The sequence below is a fragment of the Corvus cornix genome, chromosome Z, assembly GCF_000738735.6.
Source record: "Corvus cornix cornix isolate S_Up_H32 chromosome Z, ASM73873v5, whole genome shotgun sequence".
Classification (NCBI taxonomy): Eukaryota; Metazoa; Chordata; class Aves; order Passeriformes; family Corvidae; genus Corvus; species Corvus cornix.
In genome coordinates this window covers 24,930,866-24,952,111 of record NC_046357.1, presented here as the reverse complement: position 1 = coordinate 24,952,111, position 21,246 = coordinate 24,930,866, and the positions used below count along the sequence as shown (strand labels likewise).

The window sequence follows — 21,246 nt, the reverse complement described above, 5'->3', positions numbered from 1 at the left end:
CACGGAGACAGACGTCTGGAAGAATCACAAAATAATATCCGGAATTAAAAGGGATCCACGGGGATCATCCAGACCAACTCCTGGCCCTGCACAGGACACCCCAACAATCCCACCCTGTGCCTGGGAGCATTGTCCAAACGCTCCTGGGAGCTCTGGCAGCCTCGGGGCCATGCCCATTCCCTGGGGAGCCTGTTCAGTGCCCCACCACCCTCTGGGGGGAAGAAGCTTTTCCTGATATCCAGCCTAAACCTCTCCTGACACAGCTCCAGCCATTCCCATTTCTGTCAATGGTCACCACAGAGAAGAGATCAGTGCTGCCCCTCCACTGCCCCTCTTGAGGAAGTTGTAGACTGTGATGAGATCTCCCCTCAGTCTCCTAGAAGCTGGTAAAAGCTCAGCTCTTTCCTGGTTCAGATGCTCTTACATTTACAGAATGCATCTTTGATGAAAGAAAAGCCCCAGCATCCTGTCCTACAGCCCCGACTATGTTCAGTCCAGAGCTAAATTACACATGTATTTGAAAGCAAATGAATTTAAATACCCTGAGACCTAAGCTGTGTAGCTGGTTTTGGTAAATACACTCTCAGTTTTATAACCATTTCCCTCATGCTACAAACTCTGGGAGAGACAGCACCACTGACTGTGTATGAATGAAACATTTGTCCAGGGTGAGTCACCACAGGGAAAGCTCTTCTTCAGAAACCACAGCACTGCTCATTGTGCACCCTTTATCATGCACCACAAAAAAATGATACAGAAATCATGGAAGGAGAATGTGTGCTGTGAACATGTTGATAGGAGGGAACAAAAAAGAGCCATTTATCTGCACAGTTAATTTTCTGGCCCAACAGAAAGAGCATTAACTGCTCCTGCTCCCAATTTCAGTGCATTCTACCACTGTTCATTTATTGATTGAAGGCCCTCTTAAGAGACAAAGATGACAGAATTGCAATGAATCTGTGACAGTCTTGAGCAGATCCATCCATCATTGTCACTGACCTCGACTAGGTTGCTCACTTTGTTCAGCTCAGAAATCACGAGTAGTAGTGTTCATTTGCGCTTGTCATCATATGCCCGAGACACTTGTCATGCTATACAAACAGAACTTTTAAGCAGAAATCTCCTGTGTAATCTCATCAGAACTGTTCCTTCATGCATATACGCCTTTCTTCTTTTTTTTCTCTCCAAATGTTTTGAAATGAGCACAAATTAGAAATACAGTGAAAGTGCAAAAGCCCAATAATAGTAGAAAGATAGATTCATGTGGAGCTGGTCCAAACATCTAGACTGTATGTGTGGTTTTTGTTGTTGAAAAATGCCACTGAGAAGCAAAAGTTTTATTTTTTATTAGACCAAATTACTTTAAAGATAAATAAACAAAAGAATCAGATTATACTTTTCTTTTTTCTGCCAGATTAGAGCAGGCTAACTGGGCATGCAACCCTGCTTTTTTTTCTAGCCGTCAGCAATGAATCTTTATAAAGATTATTTTTTATTGCAAGCTTTTACCTCTTGAAACTGTCTTAGCTTTGCAACCCTGTATCTTCCTTCACAAAGCAGCAAATGGAAAATCTCAATGGATTAAATGCTCTATTTTCTCTCCACATCAATAAGTGACTTACACTGACCATGTTCCACTCCTCCTGCTCATCATCCACAGACAGAAGAAGCAGGAGCAGGTCAGTGCTCATCTCCCATGATGATGTGCACCAAGTAACACAGACATTACCTGGACCTTGCAAGCCCAAAGTGATATTATTCCTCACTTGCTTCCTGTTATCCTTGGCCTTCGCACTCTCCCCACTTACGCAGCATGAAAAATGTAACACTTAAGAAATACAGCTTTTTGGAGCCATGGGGTTTCCAGCAGAATATTTTGAGCAGTTGGCATTTAACGTCACCAGCACTGAAATAACCATCACTTTTATCGCACTTTTCTCTGGAAATGGCAGAGTCCTCAAGGACACATTACTCTCCACAGTTTTCAGATGGGGAGAATGAGGCACCAGTGGAAGTGAGATTCAGCAGCTCTGGGCAGCGATGAAGTTGAAGTGCAGCACCCCCAGCTCCAGCCTCAGCACTCTCTGCTGTGTCTTGACTCCTTGTGGGCACAGCAAAGGTGACTTCCTTCCTGAGGTGGAGCCTCACTGGAATATCTGGTGTACAAATGATGAAGAGCCCTATTTGGAAGAAGTAGAAATGGTCCTCTTTCCAAAGTAGCAGTTTTGGGGAGAATTAGATGAGATTGAGACCACTTTCCTGAAGACACTCCCTGCCTACCATAGGCAAAAAGCCCATCAGGACTCTACCATGTTTTTCCCATTTGTTCTGTCTCAGTATGCCGAGCAAGGGGGACTCTCCTCTGGGATCTCTGGGTGTGGTGCAAAGAGATCTTGTTCCTTTTCATCAAACACAGCCATACAGCACATAAAACACTTTTCCTCTGGTCTTTCCCACTCTGGCATTGCTCAAGTGTTCAGGCAAACAGGAATGAAGCACTGTCAGATGCTAATCATTAACAGAAATACAAGCAGTGACAATGGCCACTGACAGAACATCTCCAACGGAGAAAACACAGGAAGTTTTCCCAGTACTCACCCTACATGTCTTCTGCTTGAGGAAAATCTTTCACATGCACTGCCTAAGGTCTACTGACTTAAAAAAGGACAGCCCTTGAACTGGAAAGCTCTTAGCCACCACCATGTTGCAACCATCAACTGAAACTGTCTCCACATGCAGATTAGGATTAGAGTATTCATATTTTTTTCATCAAACCTGGAAAAATGTCAGTTGCTGCAATGAAGAACTGCTTGTTGTTGGGAAAAGAAGGCAGTCTCTTTGTGAAGGTGTGCTGTTCCTGATGCACTCTGCCCTGGTGCAGGAGCTCGTGCTTCCAGCTTCCACAGCAGCAGCTACCTGGAGGCTGAATGCTGAGCAGCCTGGATAGTGCAGCTGCCCAATTCATCCCAAAAAAGGAATTGTTTGGATCACACTGAAGTACCTAAACACCTCCACTGAAGTATCTGCTCTAAATTTGAGGTGTGATGGAACAGACAATTTTTATTTGGCAGTGTTGCCATTAACTGGCTTAAGTTTTGTTACAAGTCTCAATTGTTTGCAGCCATGGATGTGGCAAATTAGACAGGGTTGTAGAAATTACAAAAAGAAAAAGAAATATCAGCTCTGAGATATGCAAAGCAACTTGTCACAGTCTGGGCTGCCATCACATCTCAGTGAACTACAGGTGTTTCACTGAAGGTGAGAGACTGAAGGTTTTGCAAAGCTACCTTTTGGGTGTACAGTGATTGCTGCCTAACAAAAACCTAAGAAAACTATTATCTCTGTGAAACAACTTATGAAAAAAAGAAATAAACCACCAAAGGCGACATAATTGAACATATGGTGTGAATCAATTACATGATCCACACATGGTTAAGAACAAGTAGGGATGCTGATGAGCATCTGAGGGCAATTGTGGGAAGATACACACTTTCCTGGAGATGTTTACATAGCATCTGAGTAAGATTTGTCAGTGCAAAAGATGTCACATGGGAATGGTACTATTTTATGGAGCAAACACAGAAATCTCCATAGAACTGCATATAATCTAGTGCCTAAAAGGTCTGGATCTTTGAAAGAGACTCTTGGCACCATTAACTAAGCCAAAGCTGCAGGTCAGAGAACAGAAGTGCTCAATTTCAGGAAAAAGAAAAGAGAGGCCCTAACACACAGCTGGTAAAAACACACTCACACACACGCAGAGTAAAATATTGTGAAATATTCTATATGTAACTCAACCAAATTTTAAACTGCGGATTTTATTTTAAGACATTCACGCTTTCTAGAGTGGCATCTTCATTGCAGCTGTCACTGAAGCACAAGGTCTGGTCTTAAAGGTAGCAGTTGGTGTCAGATCAAAGTAGCTGCCTTTGAGCAGAGCACGGATGGTCCCCTCCTTCTGTAACTTCTCCACAGTCTGTCTTCAAAGCAGAAATCACACACATTTTCCAACACTCCCAGGAATATAAAAAAAGTGATTATCCAAATCAAATTATATTTCTCCCCTTTCTGCAGGCTGGGGAATAGCTCTCAAGACAAGCTATTTTACTCCAGGGTTGTTTTGTTTCCTTGTCATCATTCCTCCAATGGGAATTTGATCCCTGAACTCTTGCCTGCATTTGACATCGATAAAACCATCCACATAACACCACTGCAATTACCAGCATGCTGATAAATACCAAGAGTCCACATCCTCATGCTAAGGGTTGGATTTGCCATTTAATCCAGCAAAATGCATCTGAGATTTATTTTTTTTTCCATGCAAAGGTGCCTGATTAGTTCTCAATAATGTGAAAATAAAAATAGAGCAAGATATTTTGTTCTGCATTTTGTGTTAATGGTTTAGCCTTAGCAGTGTATCTGTTCCACAAAAGCTTTGAAAAGCATACAAATTAATGACAGGATATGTACCACAAAAACCACCACAATTTCAGCATCTAATTAGCACAGTGTGGCAACATTCACACTGTGATCCTGTTCACCACAATCTCCTTTGTAAGATTTTATTTTCCACTTCCAAATTAATGTTAAGACAGCTGATCTCACATTCCACACATCAAGCCATAAACATTTATCAAGGTGTCAACGGAGAGCAACACTTCTGGGTTGTCAATATTTAATCTGCAGTAAAATTAAATCATGGGTCATTACACCCAGTTCATCAAGTCAGGAGTTCAGTGCTGATGCTGAGCTGGATGTCAGGAAGCTTCTGAGCAAAGCATATGGAATCTTCTGCCCCATTTGACCAGGGAAACTTCACACAGTCCCTGTACATGCACCCTACAGAAGCACAACCCCAGCCCACAGCACACCTCTATGTTTTTAGGAACGGGCTGCATCAGCACCCATCTCTCCTGAGGAGTCACGACACTGCAGTTGTGGACAGGCAGCCTTGACTCCGTCACTTATGTGGCAGAGTCCAGCACAGCAACAAAAGGCTGTCATTAGCTTTCAGTAATGGAACAATTTCCACAAGCTCTGTCCCAGGGAACTTCAGGTAGTGTGCCAGTAAATACCATACCTGCTAACCAAGAAGCTCTGCCCCTTGCTCCCCATTCTCATTCGAAGGCCACTGGAAGGCGAAAATGAAAGGATTATGATCCTCTGTTAGAAACCTGATGTGGTAGCCCTCCTCTTCATTAAATGACTGAAAATGGCGCGTCACTGTGCAACCCTGTTTTTCCTGCACCCTTTTCCTTTCCAAAGGAGGACCACAACCATTTCTGGCTTCTAATAAAGTCTCAGCCACCACAGTGTGGAATAACAACACTCATTTGTCAGGCTATTAGAATTTCTTCTGTTTCAGACTTCTCCCTGCTCTCTACAGTTCAATAAACTTGGCTTGATGGAAGCTCCTTCCTCAGACCACTCTGGGAGAAGCACATAAAGAGAAAACCTGTCCTTGGGCTGGCTATCAGCAGCTGTGCCTTCACACCCTTTGTGCAGCTCAAAAATGAGGCAAAGGAAGTGGTGAAGGCTGAAGCAACTTGTCTGACCAGGTCTAAGGAGAGGAAAAAGGCCCCTCTGCCTTATTGCTGTGGCTTTGCCACACAACTCCCCTTTACTCCCTCAACCACTAATAGGTAAAATACTAAGAATTACCTTCACGAAAGGAAAATTTCCCAACCTACAGCCAAGCAAATCTTTTTGCTTTCTCCACACGTTCTTTGCAAATAAGAAAAAGAGAACTGCAGTTTTTATAAAAGCACAGACCCGAGGGCAGAATGTAACTGCATACAGGCTGCTCCTCATATCTCCCATTGGTTTATGTTTGTTCCAGTTCTCTCTTTAATGGACAATTTTCTTGCTAAATTTTCTCCTTCACAGCACATTACTGTTCTTAATTAGTGCATTCCCAAACAATTCCCATTCAAACTTCTGTTCGCCACAGGTAACTCACAGGCAGGTCTCATCCACCACTGCCATCGTCAGAAAGGTGCTTGGGGAGCTGCTGTGGGCTTTGGAAAGCCCTCTTGTCAGAATATTAGAATCAACTCTTCCCTTCAACTCTGTCCTGTTTCTTCTTTCTTGAAAGGTTGAAATTCTTCAAAGTAGTGTTATCGAAATAAAGTTAAAAGGTAATCAGGTGATTTAATTATTTGTGGGTGCATCTCTCTTTTGCAGTGTACATGTGGTTGAATTGTAATTTTCACCTGCTATCACATGAAATATGTGCCTTCCAATTTGATTTTTTTTTTAACCATGTCAAAAAAGGAAAGCCAGACCTGCTTTCTCTGCCTGTTCTGCTAATCTGCCCCCTGCCCTACTTACTGCTCATGTGTCTAATTTGGCATAAGATGACACACATCCCTGGCGCAGGCATTTACATATTTGCATTACTCTGGCTTGACAGATTACTTTTTACTTAGATGTGTACTTCATAAATAGGCTAATGGAGGAAATTTACTAATTTCACCACTCATTTCATCTTGTGAACCCCAATATGTTATAATTTGCTGCATCCATTTCTGACATCTCACTCCTTGTATCAGGCGTGTCCTCTTTGGAAGTGTTCTGCTTCTGAAACGTACTTTATTCTAATTAATCTTTTTGAAACAGCCTCATATCTGTTATCAAAACCTCCACATACTTGCCAGCACTCAGACGAAGCAGCAAAAATGTAATTGCTTGTGAATTCTGTAACTAGCTGATGTGAGTAAGTCAGGGAGACAGCAGAAAGAGAAAGGTGTGAGGAATTTTGATCTAATAGCTTTAAGCATGAACGTGTACTGTCTTGGAATTTCAGCAAAATTATTTATATAACAAATGCACCATTTAAGGAGCCTTAAAATTACTAACAGCACAAAGTGAACCTCACATAAGCACCCCAAGTATCATCATCATTAAAGGGAATAGTTTGATTGTGAGTACTTCTCAAAGCCTGGCAAATTCTGCCCAGTGATTCCACTGAAAAGCAAGATGGGAGCAGCAGACAGTGGCTTCCACTCTTACTCAATGAGCTCCACTTCTCAGAGACAAGTAAATCTGCTAAATGCTTTATTCCTTAGCAGGAGGACAGAGAATGGAAATGGAACTAGTAAAACCCCCAAACAGATGTTCCAAGTATCTAGAAGGGGAAATGGGAATTTAAACAGAAATGCAGTTTTATTACAACTGCTCTGTTATTGCTACCATTTAAGTGTGCTAATGCAAAACGTATTTAGTAAAGAAAGACCCAATTAAGAAAATTGTTTAAGTAACTCTCAGTAGTGCAAGCAACACAACTCCGAATGATGCTGCAGCTTTAACATACCAACAAAACAAGAGAGTATGAAAGTCTACCTACGAACCTGTGGGGAAAAAATAAGGAGCAGAAATGAAACAAAAAATTACTACTGAAATTCTATAAAAGTATTTTTTCATTTAATGCTGGGGACCTGTGAACACTTCTGTGACTTCTTAGTTTTGTCCAAGAGAATGATTTCACTGACTGTGGGTGCAGTCCTCCAGTGCTGAGGTATTGGGAGTTTTGCCTCTGATATGAACAGACTGAGGCTGGCACAAGTTGCAGCTGATGACAGCTGGGAGCAGGACAGAGGGAAAAAGGGCAGAGAGGAACAGTTTTTCTTTGATCAGTTCAGGTATAGGCAAACGAAGGCTCACAACTGGGTTTTTTTCCAGAAATATTGCTGTTTTATTGGATAAAATCTCGATTTCAGGTATTTGTCACAGAGACTTCTAACTTAAGTGAGAAAAGTAGGAAAGACCTTTTGCTGGAGTATTAACAATATGTTCATCTCTTGATAGAAAGAATTAAGTCTTCACACTCACAGGATGTCTACACAAAGAATTAATGGAAAATATTTGAAAGGAGAAAAGTTTAAATTGAAAAATACATTTAAACATCTTGATCATTATCACAGAAAATCACCAAACATAGCTGAAGTTAAACTCTTAACAGCGCTACAATGGAAAATTCTGTTTGTCTGGAATTCATTGATTTGCTAATAAACTAAGACACACACTGGCAGTAAGACTAGAGACAGCAATAGCTGAAATAGTAAAAGCTCTTGAAGAAACTGTGAGAAATACACTCTCTGACAGGTGGATTGGGGCTTCAAGCTATGGCAGACAACGTGGAAATTGCAGCAGACACACGAGGGGAAGGTGTGCACAGCACCAGGGGAAGGAGAACAAGGCATTCGGGTGACAGCAATGGAAATGCCACACGCAGGGCTTCTAGCGAGAGACTAAGGCTTTTCACGCGGTTTTCTAAGTTGTGGGTTTTGGCCTTTTTTTTTGTTTCGCTTTGGGTTTCTGTTTTAAAAACTTCTTTACTTCTCAGCGCACCCGCGCTGCTGTCCCGGCCCCGTTTCTCCTGGTGCTGCCGCAGCACCCACCCTAGTTCTGCCGGCGGCACGGCTTCTTGTGCCCGGCCCCGGAGCCCTGCGGCTCGCTGCCTCTGCGCCTCCCGGGCTGCCAGGAGGCGCCGGGGGCGTAGCCGCCGCTCTGCCCGGCCCCCGAAGCCTCAGCCCCGGCCTGCCCCGGCTCTTCGCGGGGCTCCTCCTGCGCCTCGCTGGTGGCGGGGGAGGCGACATGGCCGGGGCTGGCCACGGGGCTGTTCTGCTGGCCCTCGGCGGGGCGGGGAGCCGACTCCATGCGCCGCAGCGCCAGCTCGCTGCACTGGTCCTCGGCCACCTCGATGAGCTGCCGCACGAAGGCGGCCGTCTGCTCCTGCAGGAAGGGCTGCAGCTCCCGCATCAAGGCCTCCTGGTGCAGCCCGTAGCGGCACAGGCTGGCCACGATCCTGCCCTGCGCGAAGGCCACGTCCCACCAGCAGGCCCCGCACAACACCTCGTTCAGCCACAGCTCCAGCGGCCGCAAGATCTCGGCGTGGTTGCGGAAGAAAAGCGCCCAGGTCTCAGGAGGGAAGCCCGCCACGTGGGCCTGGGGCTGCGGCCTCGCGGCGCCCGGCTCCTCCCGCGGCCCGCCGCTCCGGGGCAGGGAGGGCTGCGGCACAGCCATCTCCACGAAGCCCTGGTCGGGCGGCGCCGGGTAGATGATGGTGTGCACGGTCTGTCTGCACAGCGGGCATGACGGGTTCTTCCTGGCCCAGCGCACGATGCAGCCCCGGCAGAACTTGTGCAGGCAGGACCCCACGTAGGCGATGTTGCCCGAGGCTTCGCGGCAGATGGGGCAGCTCCACTCTGCCCCCGTGGCCATGCTGGCGGGAGTGGCAAGCTGGGGACAGCTGAGGACAGCTGGGGACAGCTGAGGAACAGGAGCTGCGTGCCCGCGCTGCTGCCGCACGCTGTGGGGAGGGAGAGGCCGTGGTCACTGGCTGTCCCAGGGAGAGGAGGAAGGAATGGTCAGGTCCTTAGAGAAGAACACCCTCCCGGCTCCCTGAGAGTCCTGTCACCCACGCAGAGGGCACCCGGGGGGCACAGCTCACCTTCAACTGGCTGCCCCAAGTAGGCAGGGTGGGAAAACAGGAACGATGGCCCCGGGAGTTGCACTGGGAGCTTCCAATGGCAACCACCCAGCACCGGGAGAAGCCTCACCTTCTCTCCTTTTCACTCCATTTTAATTCCCAATAACCAGCGTGAGGGTAGGGGAAGAGTGGGTGTAAGATTTTACCGGGGGAGGGATGTATGTCTAAGATGGTGAGAGGTTGAGGTCAGTGTTTTTTGATTTGGCAGTGTGCTGAAGCATACCGAAAAGCTTTTGCAGATGACTGGAACTAATGGCAAGTCCACTCTTCAAAACAGCAGTAATTTAAAAGTTTCAGGCTAAACCACAGACCTGCAACGTGAAACAATGGTGTTTTACTGTTTTTGCTGGGGAGGTGTGTTTTTGAGACAAGCCCCAGGGACAGGTAAAGTTCTGTGCATTAGTGGTTTACAAAAGTCTTAAAATGGGAGTTACATAGCTACAATACATAGTTACAATGTCTAGATATTGAAGGAGAGTTGTGCTTGAGTAAGTAATTGCTAGAATTAGCTAATTCTACACTAAGTTTGCTTCTTAAGCAAGAGTACTCATCAAAAGAAGTTCTTTCCTACTTACTTTTGTGACCAAGCTGATAGTTTTATGATCTCTAGTACACTAATTAGCCCTTATATCATGTAATATGACATAGAATTTAAGGATATGTTTGAGGCACAGTAAGGGTTCTGCTGGGATCAGGGCAGTCGTTTCACCAGCATTAAATCAACTGTCAAACTGCCAAGTCAGAGCCTGTCCAAAGTTTTGTTTGGGCAACAATTTTATCCTGGGAAATGGCCTTAAGTATTTTGTGCCTGGAAGTCTTAAATCAAATACATGTCGCTCTGCCCTGAAAACTCCTGTTTTAACTTCTTGAAGTAATCAGATTACCTAGGATAGACCCAAACGGTCTGTGTGCAAGTCCTGAGAAAATACCAAGTTAACTTCGGTCCTGGTGCTGTATCTCTAAACCTCAGAAACGTATTGGCACATTACTTCTGTAAGCCCCTGTGAAGCAGAGGATATAACTATATTCCTCTTAAGCAAGGCAGTAATCAGGCCATAGCGATGGCACTCTTGAACTCATATTTAGCTCTGCTCAACTGGAATCAAGAATAATGTTGAATTAGGGATTTGGATTTAATGTACAATGCTTCTGTGGCTGGTTTTCAGTAGTGGGACACATTTCCCAAAGAAAGATGAAGACTTTTTGTGTTTCCAGTCAATGGTCTCATGGAAACTAATGGAAATATTGCCACACCTCTGACAGATTTCAGACAATTCATCATTATCGTAATAAATAATAAATGTCAAAGGTGTGTCTTTCGTGAAGTGCTGCTACCTATTACAAGAGTAACTTCCCATGTTCTGTTTGAAAACAAACCAAACATTTGCATTAAACTTACATAAAAGTAGAAGTACCAGTTCAGTTCACCTGTAGGCACACTTGGTTTATGCTGGGTGGGTGTGTTGGTGTGATGACCCACCCTTAAGGGGAAGGAAGCACCTAAGAAAGGAGAAAAAACTAGACAGCATCAACTGCAGAACCAACATACAATGAACTCACCATAACCCCATTTTCCCACCCCTTTGTGGCTGCTGAAGCTGATGAAGGTAGAGAAATTGGGAACAAAACTAAGCATGGGAAGAAGGCAAGAAGTGGTGGGAGGGCCTTGTAAGTTTTAGTTCTAATTCTCGTTATCCTACTCTGACTTGATTGGTAATAAATAAGCAAATTCCCCAAGTTGAGCCTGTTTTGCCCATGAGATAATTGGTGAGTGATCTGTCCTTCCCCTTAATCTTGACCCACAAGCATCTTATGGTATTTTCTCTCCCTTCCAAGTGAGGAAGGAACTTGATAGAGTAGCTCTGGTGGGCACCTCTGATCCAGCCGTGGTCAGCCCACCACAGGTTTTCACCAGTGAGCAGCATTTTGTCATTCCACACAGTGTGTTACTGCACACGGCTGTAAGCACACCCACCACAATTGAAATGTTACTTTTGCACCAGTCCATAACCTTTCTCTTCCCATGTGTCGTGATCATTTCTGCCAGACACTGAAATGTAAGTGGTTTCTTAGTGCCCTAAGGCAGCAAAAGCATTTAAGGAAACTGAAAAGACTGGAAATACTCCTAAACTCAGAAACTTTCATTTAAGCTTCGTTATTCATTGAGCTGTCCTGTAGAACCAGCAAAAGCCCACAAAAATATGACAAACTAGCTCCTTGACATTACAGATTGTGACAGGGAACATCTTCCTTAATCCCTGTGATCCTGACACAAATTCATGGGGGTACACCACGGTTCTTGTAGCACCAGTGCCAGGATCTGCTGTTCTGCAGAAAATCAGGTAATTAAAAAATCCCTGTTGGAGACAGACTGTGAGCAAAATACCTCAACGCATTTTCCCTTGCAGGCTTTTTGATATACTCTAATGTAAGGTTGTCAATAAAAACTTACTGATGTCTTTGTAAGGGGATTCAAGAGAATAAATTCTACCCTACAAATCAATTCTATATACTCTTGCAGTCTCTATGAAAGCCAATAGGGAAATGCTTAACACAAGAATTGATTTGTCACTAGATAGTCTTTTGAAAGGACGTATTGATATACAGACCAAGACATCTCTGAAAATTCCCTGCATTGAGAGAGAGGTGATAAAGGTAAAATGAAGAGACAAAGCACAATGTGAAATGGAAGTTCAAAATAAGAATCTGATGAAATCCCCTGAAGTACAAATGTTAACAGGAAGTACAGATGTTAGTAAAGACTGAAGGAAAAAAGAGTCTAAATACTGCAAAATTAATGCTGTACTCACAAACTCAGATTAGGAGAAATTCAACATTTTCACATGGAACTGAGAAATAACAGAAGATATTAACGAAAATATGTGATCTTTAAAGTTTTTCATTTAAAAAGCAGTAACAACTCTTTCTAGCATAAAAATACCATTAAGTCGGCAAAAACAAAATCACTACACCTTTAATTCTAATATCCCAAATACTAAACAAGAAAGTCAAATCTCATTTAAACTGACCAGATTTGAATTTTTTTTCTTTTATCAGACACAGGGTCCCAGCAGGAAAGGAAAGATTCAGTTTCCAGTCCTTCCCCTTCCAAAATAAGACAACTCAGCAGAACGTACAGATGGGGGACTGGTGTGGTGCTTGTTTGTGTGCAGGAGGAGACATGGGGGGGGTATTGCCAGCAATGTCTACATAGCATAAGCCTGAGGCTGAGAAGAAGCCCCTTCCAAATAAAATCTTGTTGAAACCACTTGTAAAAGGAGTTGTTGTATGTGGGAGAAAAAAAAAAGAAAAAGAGAAAGCCATTTTTCATAAGAAGTGTTTCTAAAGACTCCCAGTCAATTTCAACCTCAAGTCAGGTTTAATAACAGGCTGGTGAATTGCAGTGCCCTGCAGGACTTCAGGCTGCAGTACTGCAGCAGTAAGAAAGAAAAGCAGGACTGATGAAGATCTGCTTCAAAGAGAACCCCCCAAACTCTCCGTCTCAGCATTTTTTATAAGTGTTTCATCTCCACAGCAGAACTCAGCTATCAGGGGATCCCTTTCATTATTTCTACAATATATTTGTCATTCAGCTCACTGGATGCTTCCACAGTGGACGCTTGTCCTGCTGTGTATGGTCCTTGAAACAAAAGCCTGTGATATTATGGGGACTGAAAGCTGAGTTTTAATTTCACTTCTGTGGGCTGTTCATTTAAGAGTTGGACTCAGTGATCCTTGTGGGTCCCTTCTAACTCAGAATATTCGGTGATTCTTTAAAATATTGGCAGATTTGTGAGAAGATGCCCTATTGTTAAGAGATAAATAGCAAGTAACTGAAAAGGGACCAATGTAACTATCTTTGGAACTGGTCCTCCTTTGACCAGGTTAGGGAGCTCCAGAGGTGCCATTCAGCCTGAAGGGTTTTTTGATTCTATGAAAAATTCCAAACAAGCAAAAGTTATGGTGGCCTTTTAGCATGGAACTGCAGGTTCTGTAGTGTGCAGTAACAGCTTTCAAAACCAAGTTTTCCTTAGTAAAATGCCAAAGCACTTGTTCAACTGCTGGCAAAACCAAAACAGAAACATTTGCTGAAAATGTATTCTTAAATTGCATAAATGAGAGGCCTGAGACTTCTCTGCCTAAAGCTGTCCTGTTGGTGGTGTTAAACCTGAGTCTTCATGATGACTCACTGAAGCCCAAGGCTAAATCCTACCCACAAATCCAAAACCAGAGCACAGAAATATCTTCTCAGGCTTGAACATGATGTGCAGTAGACTACATTAAGTCAAGGTCACTCAGTTCAAGGCAGCATAGATTCAAACTGTTTCTGAAAATCATTTTTCCACATTTCTTCTTTTCCCTGCACCAACATTTGCATAGCTGATCTGCTAGAACAGGGTTAATAATTTACTTTTTAATATTTTTTAAAGTAATTTTTTTTTTTCTAATGCCTGATGATTTCTCTGACCTAGCTCAGTATGGGGTCATGAAAGGTGTATGGAAGAAAAATGGAAGCTGTAGGAATGACTTCCGAAGTCAAACAGGGAACAGAGCTCCTATCTACTGTGTAGTCCCAGCACCAGGCAGGTGTCCTGTCTGTGTACTCTCCCTCCACTGTTTTGTGCCTCTCTGGAGGAAGATGAGCAGGACAACTAACTCCTCTACCTCACTCCTGTTTAAAATTCCCACTTGGAGTTTTAATTTTTGTGTTGGCACTTCATTGAAAATGAGCAATATACTTTTTTATAAGTGAGAATTAATATGTACTAATGAGTTCTGGGTTTAAGTTACCCCTTTTGCCTTTCTTGTCCATGCAAGGCTGACTAGGTAACTTGCTGAGCCTGTAAACTCTGTGTCTGGCCTGCTCAGGTAGCAATTAAATAAAGAGGAGGAGATGGAAGAGTAATAAATTAACTGTGTCTAGAAATCATCCTTCTCCACTCCCTTTTTTGATGATTCCTTCACTGTGCTTCTGTGGTAGTTACAGACCAGATCAGTGACCTCAGGATTGCTGTAACTTCTTACAGGTCCCTACAAAAGCCACTGCAGAAGGGGTGGCCTCACTTCACCTCAAACAATCATCTTTGAGAAATAAATACAACTCCCAAACAAAGGTCTTTTTCCTCCAGAAGCCACCCCCATTTCCTGCCCTGTATGCCAGCCTGAAATAGTGGTTATGCCTCTTCATTTCTGCTTTGAAAAGCCTGTGCTACATCAAGCTCCACACCCACAAATGCTGGTAGTGAGTGGACAGTTTGCGCACAAACAGTTTACAGGTGCCTTGGCAGTGGTGTGCGTTGTGTGGACCACGGGAGATGGTAATGCAGAAAGAGTACACACACGCCCTGACTGTCCTGCAGTTACTGACAGGGCTATGCAAAGCACTTCAAAAGTAAAAAAACCTTACACATTTCAAGGGTTATAACTTGAGTGGATCACAGCAGGTATATGTCACCTCTCAAAGACATCACTACTACACTATTTCAATTCATTTGTGAGCTGCCTTTACAACCCTTCCACACATCATGGACCACATCTGGACATCACGTTGCCTCCCTCCCCCTTTTCTACTGCAACTGCATTGCAGATTCCACAAACTGATCTCCACAAAGATCAGTTGTGGTATAACTAATTACATCTTGAAATTAGTTGTGCTCATTTTCAGATATTGCTAATTTAATATTCTTGTTGTAGGCATAGAAACCGCACTGAGAAATAGAAAGCCTATTAGCTAAGTTCACCTAAGGTGTGGCTAAAAGACTTAATGATACTCATCAAAGGCTCAGAGAAAATCTTCCATCTAAAGGCTCAGAACAAGAAATGAAACACAGTCTCTCGTTTTTTGCAGCTGAAGGAAATGAGTGGCTAATTGCAAGTTTCTGTTGGCATTTCGAAATGAAAATACCAGGAATGACCAGGAGAAAGGATAGTGAGAGTTTTGTTTGTACAGGCCTGGTGAGTGTCCATGGAAGTCATAGGGAATCTGTCCTTCGCACCAGAGCCTGTCTCTCTGCCCAGCAATCACTCTGAGCCACACGATTGAATCACATCACTTGTCTTCCTTGGTTACTGCACTGCTGGAGTGGATTGAGATACTCCTTTGCTTTCTTCCATCAAACAAACAAAAAAAAACCCACTCAAACAAGAAAAAAACCAAAACATTCACTGCCTTGAGGCTTAGGGAGCAGATGCTTAAAAACTGCCAGTACTTTCTTTGGTGAAAGAGAATTATTTGATGAAGTCTAGTATTATGTTTGTACTACATTCAGGGGATTATTTAATAGCAGTATAAACCTGCAACATAGCATTTGAATACATTTGAAATGTATACGTCCCTTTTAAAATGAAAACATGACTTTTGAGAACAATACATAGGTTTATAATCAACAGCTCTAACACTTATTCTGTGTACAAAATCAGGACAGCTTCTGGCTAAATTTTTCTCTCATTAGTATGCTGGCTGCTTGAATGTGAAATAACTCAGTCTTTATGCTAAAATTCAGTGTTTTTCACTGTGTTAAAGGATTACATAGTTGTATTTCTCAGGTGTTCAAAAACCTAAAAATACAAACCCCTGAACCTCAAAGTCTGGTGAATTGCAAACATTTGAATTTAAAACATTTTTATATCTATGATGCAAATAAATCAGATCTAGGAGAAACAATGATAATAACTGAGGGTGAAACTATTCTCTTTCATCGAGAAGTGTACATTACTTGTTAACAGTATCAGGAAGGGAAAATACTGTTGAGTTTTGGGGAGAGGTTTGTTTGGGTTTTTTCCTAAAAGGATGAAATATTTTTACTTTACTTTTCTTTTTTTTTTTTTTTTTTTTCACTTCATACTAGCCCTGAAACAATGCACTGAAGATTCCTTTGAAGTGTTCCCCTTTAGGTATCATTAGATGGTACCATGTCACATATTCCTTTCACTGAATAAAACAGAGATTTAAAGAGATTCTATTATTGTAATAGAATTTTGTTCTGTTATGTTAGTGATGTGATGCTTATATTTATACCTGTGTTTTAAAAACACAGTGATGCAGCAGGAATATGAGGCTGAAATAAAGGACAAGTGGGATCATTGAGACCGGGGATCTAAGCCTTCATTTTGACTCAAGGAAGCAACATTCTCTGGTTAAGGTAAACTGAGGGCTCCAAACACACACCAGCCATACAAGAGCTGAGAACTCTTTTAGTGGAAATCTTAAGAAAATCAAACCAGCTGTATAATCTCTAAGTGAACCTAAAAAATACGTGCAGGGGGAAGCACATGTAACCCAGCTTCAATTATATTTTCATTGTAGTCATGTCCAATATGACATGGATAATTTTCCTTCTGGAGGAACCAAGCCCAAAATTTTACACAACATAAACAAAAAATGAGAATGTTTTAACCTGTTTAGAAGATTAGTGCTGCAGATTACTGACCTGACACACACTGTGTGTGATATGATAAAGAAAGAACAGTAACGATTCAGGTCTCCTTGTGCAGAGGATTTCAAAACTTGCTATTCTGAGACTAATATGCATAGTCAAATTAATGATTTAGTGGCAATCCAGACGTGAGATGCTCTCAATTTCCATAGGTAAGGGGAGAAATGGGCACAGAACATGTGTCAGTAAGTGCAGCTCCCTGTCTCATACACCACAAGCCTGTTTCATCACTCAGCTCTTTCTGGTACTGCTCTCCTCTAAGGTGGCACTGTAAGAATCCATCAAATGTGTTAAAAAATTGAATTTCTTTAAATACTTCATTACTACTTTACTGCATTGCTACCACTTCATAAATACTTCATTCATTTGTGTTCTAAAGTAATTTATACACATCTCTCACAAACATCTTGATGTCCTTTTGACTGGAGTTCTGTAATCAAAAAAGGACTGTCCTTGCTGTGCTGTTAATACCTTCCAAGTCATAGAAGGAAAAGGCTTTGAATTAAGGTCTGCTGATTAAATCTAAAGACTTTTATGCTACTGTAACCGGTATGAATATTTGCTGAATCATAATTAGGCTTCAAAGATCTATTTACAGTTGCATTTTCCAACAGATTTCTCTCCACTAGTGTGGCATCTGCTCTTAAATTTGCCCTTACAGCCGCATGAGAGCACATATGTCAATGCTTGAGTCTCTCCCCTCCACCCAGAATGTTTGCAAGGCAGACACCTATTGAACTACTGTGGATGTAATTTTTATATCCTGCTGTAACAGCAGCCATCAATTGACTGTAGATCACAGACTATAAACTCTGTTTATTACTAGAAAAGTTATAAGCATAAGCACCATTTATCCAGTCTCTCTAGATATTTCAACACAGAAAAAAACCTGAAGCTCCAAAGGAAACCCAGGCCCTGGAAGCACATCAGCCCCCTGACCTTACCAGAGAACTCTGTCAATTCTACCAGTTCCTCCTTTGTGCAACAACAACCCTCTGTCTCCTCAAGGCAGGACTGCACTATACAGCATTTGAGTCCCTGTAAAAAAAAAAGAGGCAAAGACAGAATAGTCAACATAAAATCCCCCTTCTCTTGGTCTTGTTATGTAAGATTTTGATGTCACTGTGGACAACTCTGTTCAGAGATTAATGCTACCAGGTGATTTTCTAAGTACCAGTAAGTTTTCCTGGATACCCTCACTCATTAGAAGATGTTGTTTACTCTCATAGCATTCATACCACTGCTGTAGTTGCTAAATCACTCCTGTTGGGACATCTCTTGGTACCCTGGGATACTCTGTGCAATGTGGAGGGAGGCAGGTAGAGTCCCACCACCCTGGTTGATTGAGTTCACTGTGCTGCTGTGTGAAGAATCCTGTGCTAGCCTGTTTACTGTGAAATCATTCTTAGCTCAATCCAAGTCAATGTAAAATGCAAGTAAAAGCATTCATTACATTCAGTATAGAAGCAGGTACAGAGACTTAAGTGAAGAATGAAGGAAAAAGCACTTTTATGCTACTTATGGCTAAATTCAAACAGAAGTGGTATTGCTCCCCCACTGGCAGACTGACTCATCACTTTTCCTAACACATTCTTTGCTAGAGAATCTCTGCTTACTCATTTTAATGAGTAAAAGTCTGTTTCTTATGGCGCATAAGAAGCCTTGGTCATTCCTTCGTGTTCATTAAATGATCTGTCTTTTCCTCCCAGCTGGAATAGTTTCACTTTCTTCAGGGAGTCAATTTTTTTTAACCCAGGTGTCAATTTTTGTGTTTGGTTAATTAACTCTCTGACCTAACAAATTAAAATCTCTCCTTTTAGTATGTAAGTCTTTCTAGATCCTTTCCTATAAAATGTCTTTGCTGCTAAACCTCTCATGAATCTCTCTGTCAGGACAACAGATTTGGGGTGATCCCCACAAACACCTCACATCTGAGCACACTGAATGCAATGTCCACTCCATGTATGGTACTCCATGGTCCTTTTGTCATCCACACCTGATTTTCCTTTACAGAAGGGTCATTCCTTCTGAAAAGGTGTCAAAGTATCACTGATGAGGTACACTAATGGCTACCTTCCCCAGGGTTCAAACTCAGCCAGCTGGAAGTTAAGCAGTATTAGACATAAGATCTCCTTGTTCTCTTCCATTTCTACCTCTCTGTGTTTCTTACTAAATGGTACCTGTGCACCATCCATGTGTTTTGATTTCTTGGCTTTGTGTTACCTTTTTTCTTACGAGAGATACGAGCTTCAGGTCTGTTAAAAGACATATGCTTCTATGGAAATACAACAATTTTAGCTGTAAGAGGAGTAGTGTCTCTGTCTTGAAGAATGTCATCATTTATCCCCTGTGGCTCACACCTAATTAGTGTTCTTTTCCTATGTCCCTTTCCTTAATTTGAAAATTAATAGACTTCATAGTGCACTGCGTAGCTAGGAGGAAGCAGAGGGTCACTAAAGAGATGATCTGAAATATTCCAGCATGCCCTTAGGATGTATCCAGAGATACTGTTAAGCACTAGCAGTTTAAGAGGAATTAAAACAAACTCCCCTAAACAAGAGTTAAGTAAGGAGCACAAAGACATTAAAAATCAATGTGCTGTACCTTCTGCTACCAACCAGCTTGGTCAACTCTGTACCAATGTGCTGGCTGCTACTGGATAACTCATAAAAGCTCACGATCACAAAAGGGAAATTCTGTGCTACAAGTAAGTTAAAAAAATTAGAATAATGCTGAGTTTCTAATGAAGAGGTTCAGAGAAGTGAACAGTGAGCAGACCTGCTCACTGCCTGTTCAGCCATTAGAGAAAGTTAATTCCTATGACAGGGCACTTTGCCAGCTCTGACTTACCTGGCCCAGCCATTTTGGAGTAATTAGGACCATTTCAGAGTAGCCATGTCCCACTCTTGCTGCTGCTCCTTGGAACAGGCAGCAGCTGAGAGTCTTACAGAACAGATAATAAAAGTGCAACTGTGGTGGGTTCTGCTGGTGCACATGTATGTTAAAACACAGAGAACTGCTCTGGGACAAAAGTGGAATTTTCAGACATCAAACACAGAGGTAACTACTGTCAGGGGAAAGGGTGGCACTGCTTAGAACTGCCTGGTGGGAAAACTTAGGTGGAAATTACTAGATGAAAGTTATTAAGTGAGGAAAGAATGATGCTTACAAAATTCTAAATTTCCCAATAAAAGCCGATCAGTATTTTCAGAACATTTTCGGAGGAAAAACATTTGGGTGGTATTTCATGAAGAAATATTTGATCATATTTTCTTTGTTGCAAAAGATTTGCAAGAATTATTTGCTCAGCTACAGCTTGGCTCTAGTTTAACATACCTTGGCATCTGCCACCGCATGATTGTCCCACTCAGAAAAATAATGGGGGAAAAAAACAACCTCAGCAATCAAGTTTTAGCAAATTACTGTATTTTTCCTCAGTGTTTTCCTCTCCCACTCTCTCTGTCCCTGATAAGAGCGAAGATCTTTATATTCTCCCAGCTGCTGCTCAGCACATATTGACCTACAATGTGCTGCTGAGAGTATTGGCTATCGGTCACTAAAAAACTTAAATTAGAGATTTGGATGAAGCACAAAAATTCCCAGCCTATGAATTCTAGACGAATTTGTTGTGTGTTTGGTTTTTTTCATTATGCCTTTAGTCAATCTATTTGTATGCAACCTTACTCAGACATAACAATAGAACTGTGTTTATTATAGATTAACAGGAACTTTGTCAAGCCTGAACAGAATGTGAAGAAAAAGTGCCATCAGGTACGGCATGACTGGTTTCAACTTCACATTTAAAGTAACTTGTATAACAGTGTAGCAAAAGACACATTCCTGCACCCGAAAATCCTTTACAATCATAGCAGTACTTTTTCTCACAATTTTCTCATGCTTGTCACAAAAAACTTACACTGTCTGGGAAAGGAAATGTTCTAGGCCAAATGATCTGTCATTAATTTTACCAGCTTCTAAAATTCTGCAGTTCTTCCACATCTAGAACAAGCTTTTTACTTCAGTAATTCAGAGCTTTCCTTTGAGAAAAAAAAAAAAAAAAAGAAAAAAAAAACCCAGAACAACAACAACATCAAAACCATCGAATTCAGAATTACTAGGTTTTGCATACTTCATATTGGTTTTACCTAAAGAAATAATAGAATAGCAGAATTAGACAAAAGGAGACACAGAAGAGACAAAGATAACAAAAGGGGATTTTCACCTTTAAAAAAATGACCAGAAAGAGCAGAAATTCACAGGAGTTCTAGACAGTTCCCATGGAGGGCCCAGAACTGTATGTTGCACAAAGGAGGAGGAAGT

The 21,246-nt window shown here is 42.1% G+C and overlaps 2 protein-coding genes across 5 annotated transcripts in view; both read right to left on the bottom strand.

The window, feature by feature from the left end:
• The window catches only part of LOC109146432, a 1,056,471-nt gene that overhangs the window by 514,164 nt on the left and 521,061 nt on the right, over positions 1–21,246 (bottom strand). The gene's annotated exons all lie outside the window — the stretch shown is intronic.
• The window catches only part of LOC109146428, a 51,403-nt gene continuing 37,848 nt past the window's right edge, over positions 7,692–21,246 (bottom strand). For 2 of the 4 annotated variants that reach the window (XM_039566867.1, XM_039566868.1), the window contains exons 5-8: positions 17,871–17,964; positions 10,890–10,990; positions 9,714–9,801; positions 7,692–9,310 (exon numbers count right to left, since the gene is read on the bottom strand). In XM_039566867.1, the coding sequence (XP_039422801.1) occupies positions 8,401–9,222 (822 nt within the window). In that variant the 5' untranslated portion in view covers positions 9,223–9,310; positions 9,714–9,801; positions 10,890–10,990; positions 17,871–17,964 and the 3' untranslated portion in view covers positions 7,692–8,400. Of the gene's footprint in view, positions 9,311–9,713; positions 9,802–10,889; positions 16,250–17,870; positions 17,965–21,246 lie in introns of those variants that run through there. The other 2 variants (XM_039566871.1, XM_039566869.1) reach the window with 2 other exon arrangements.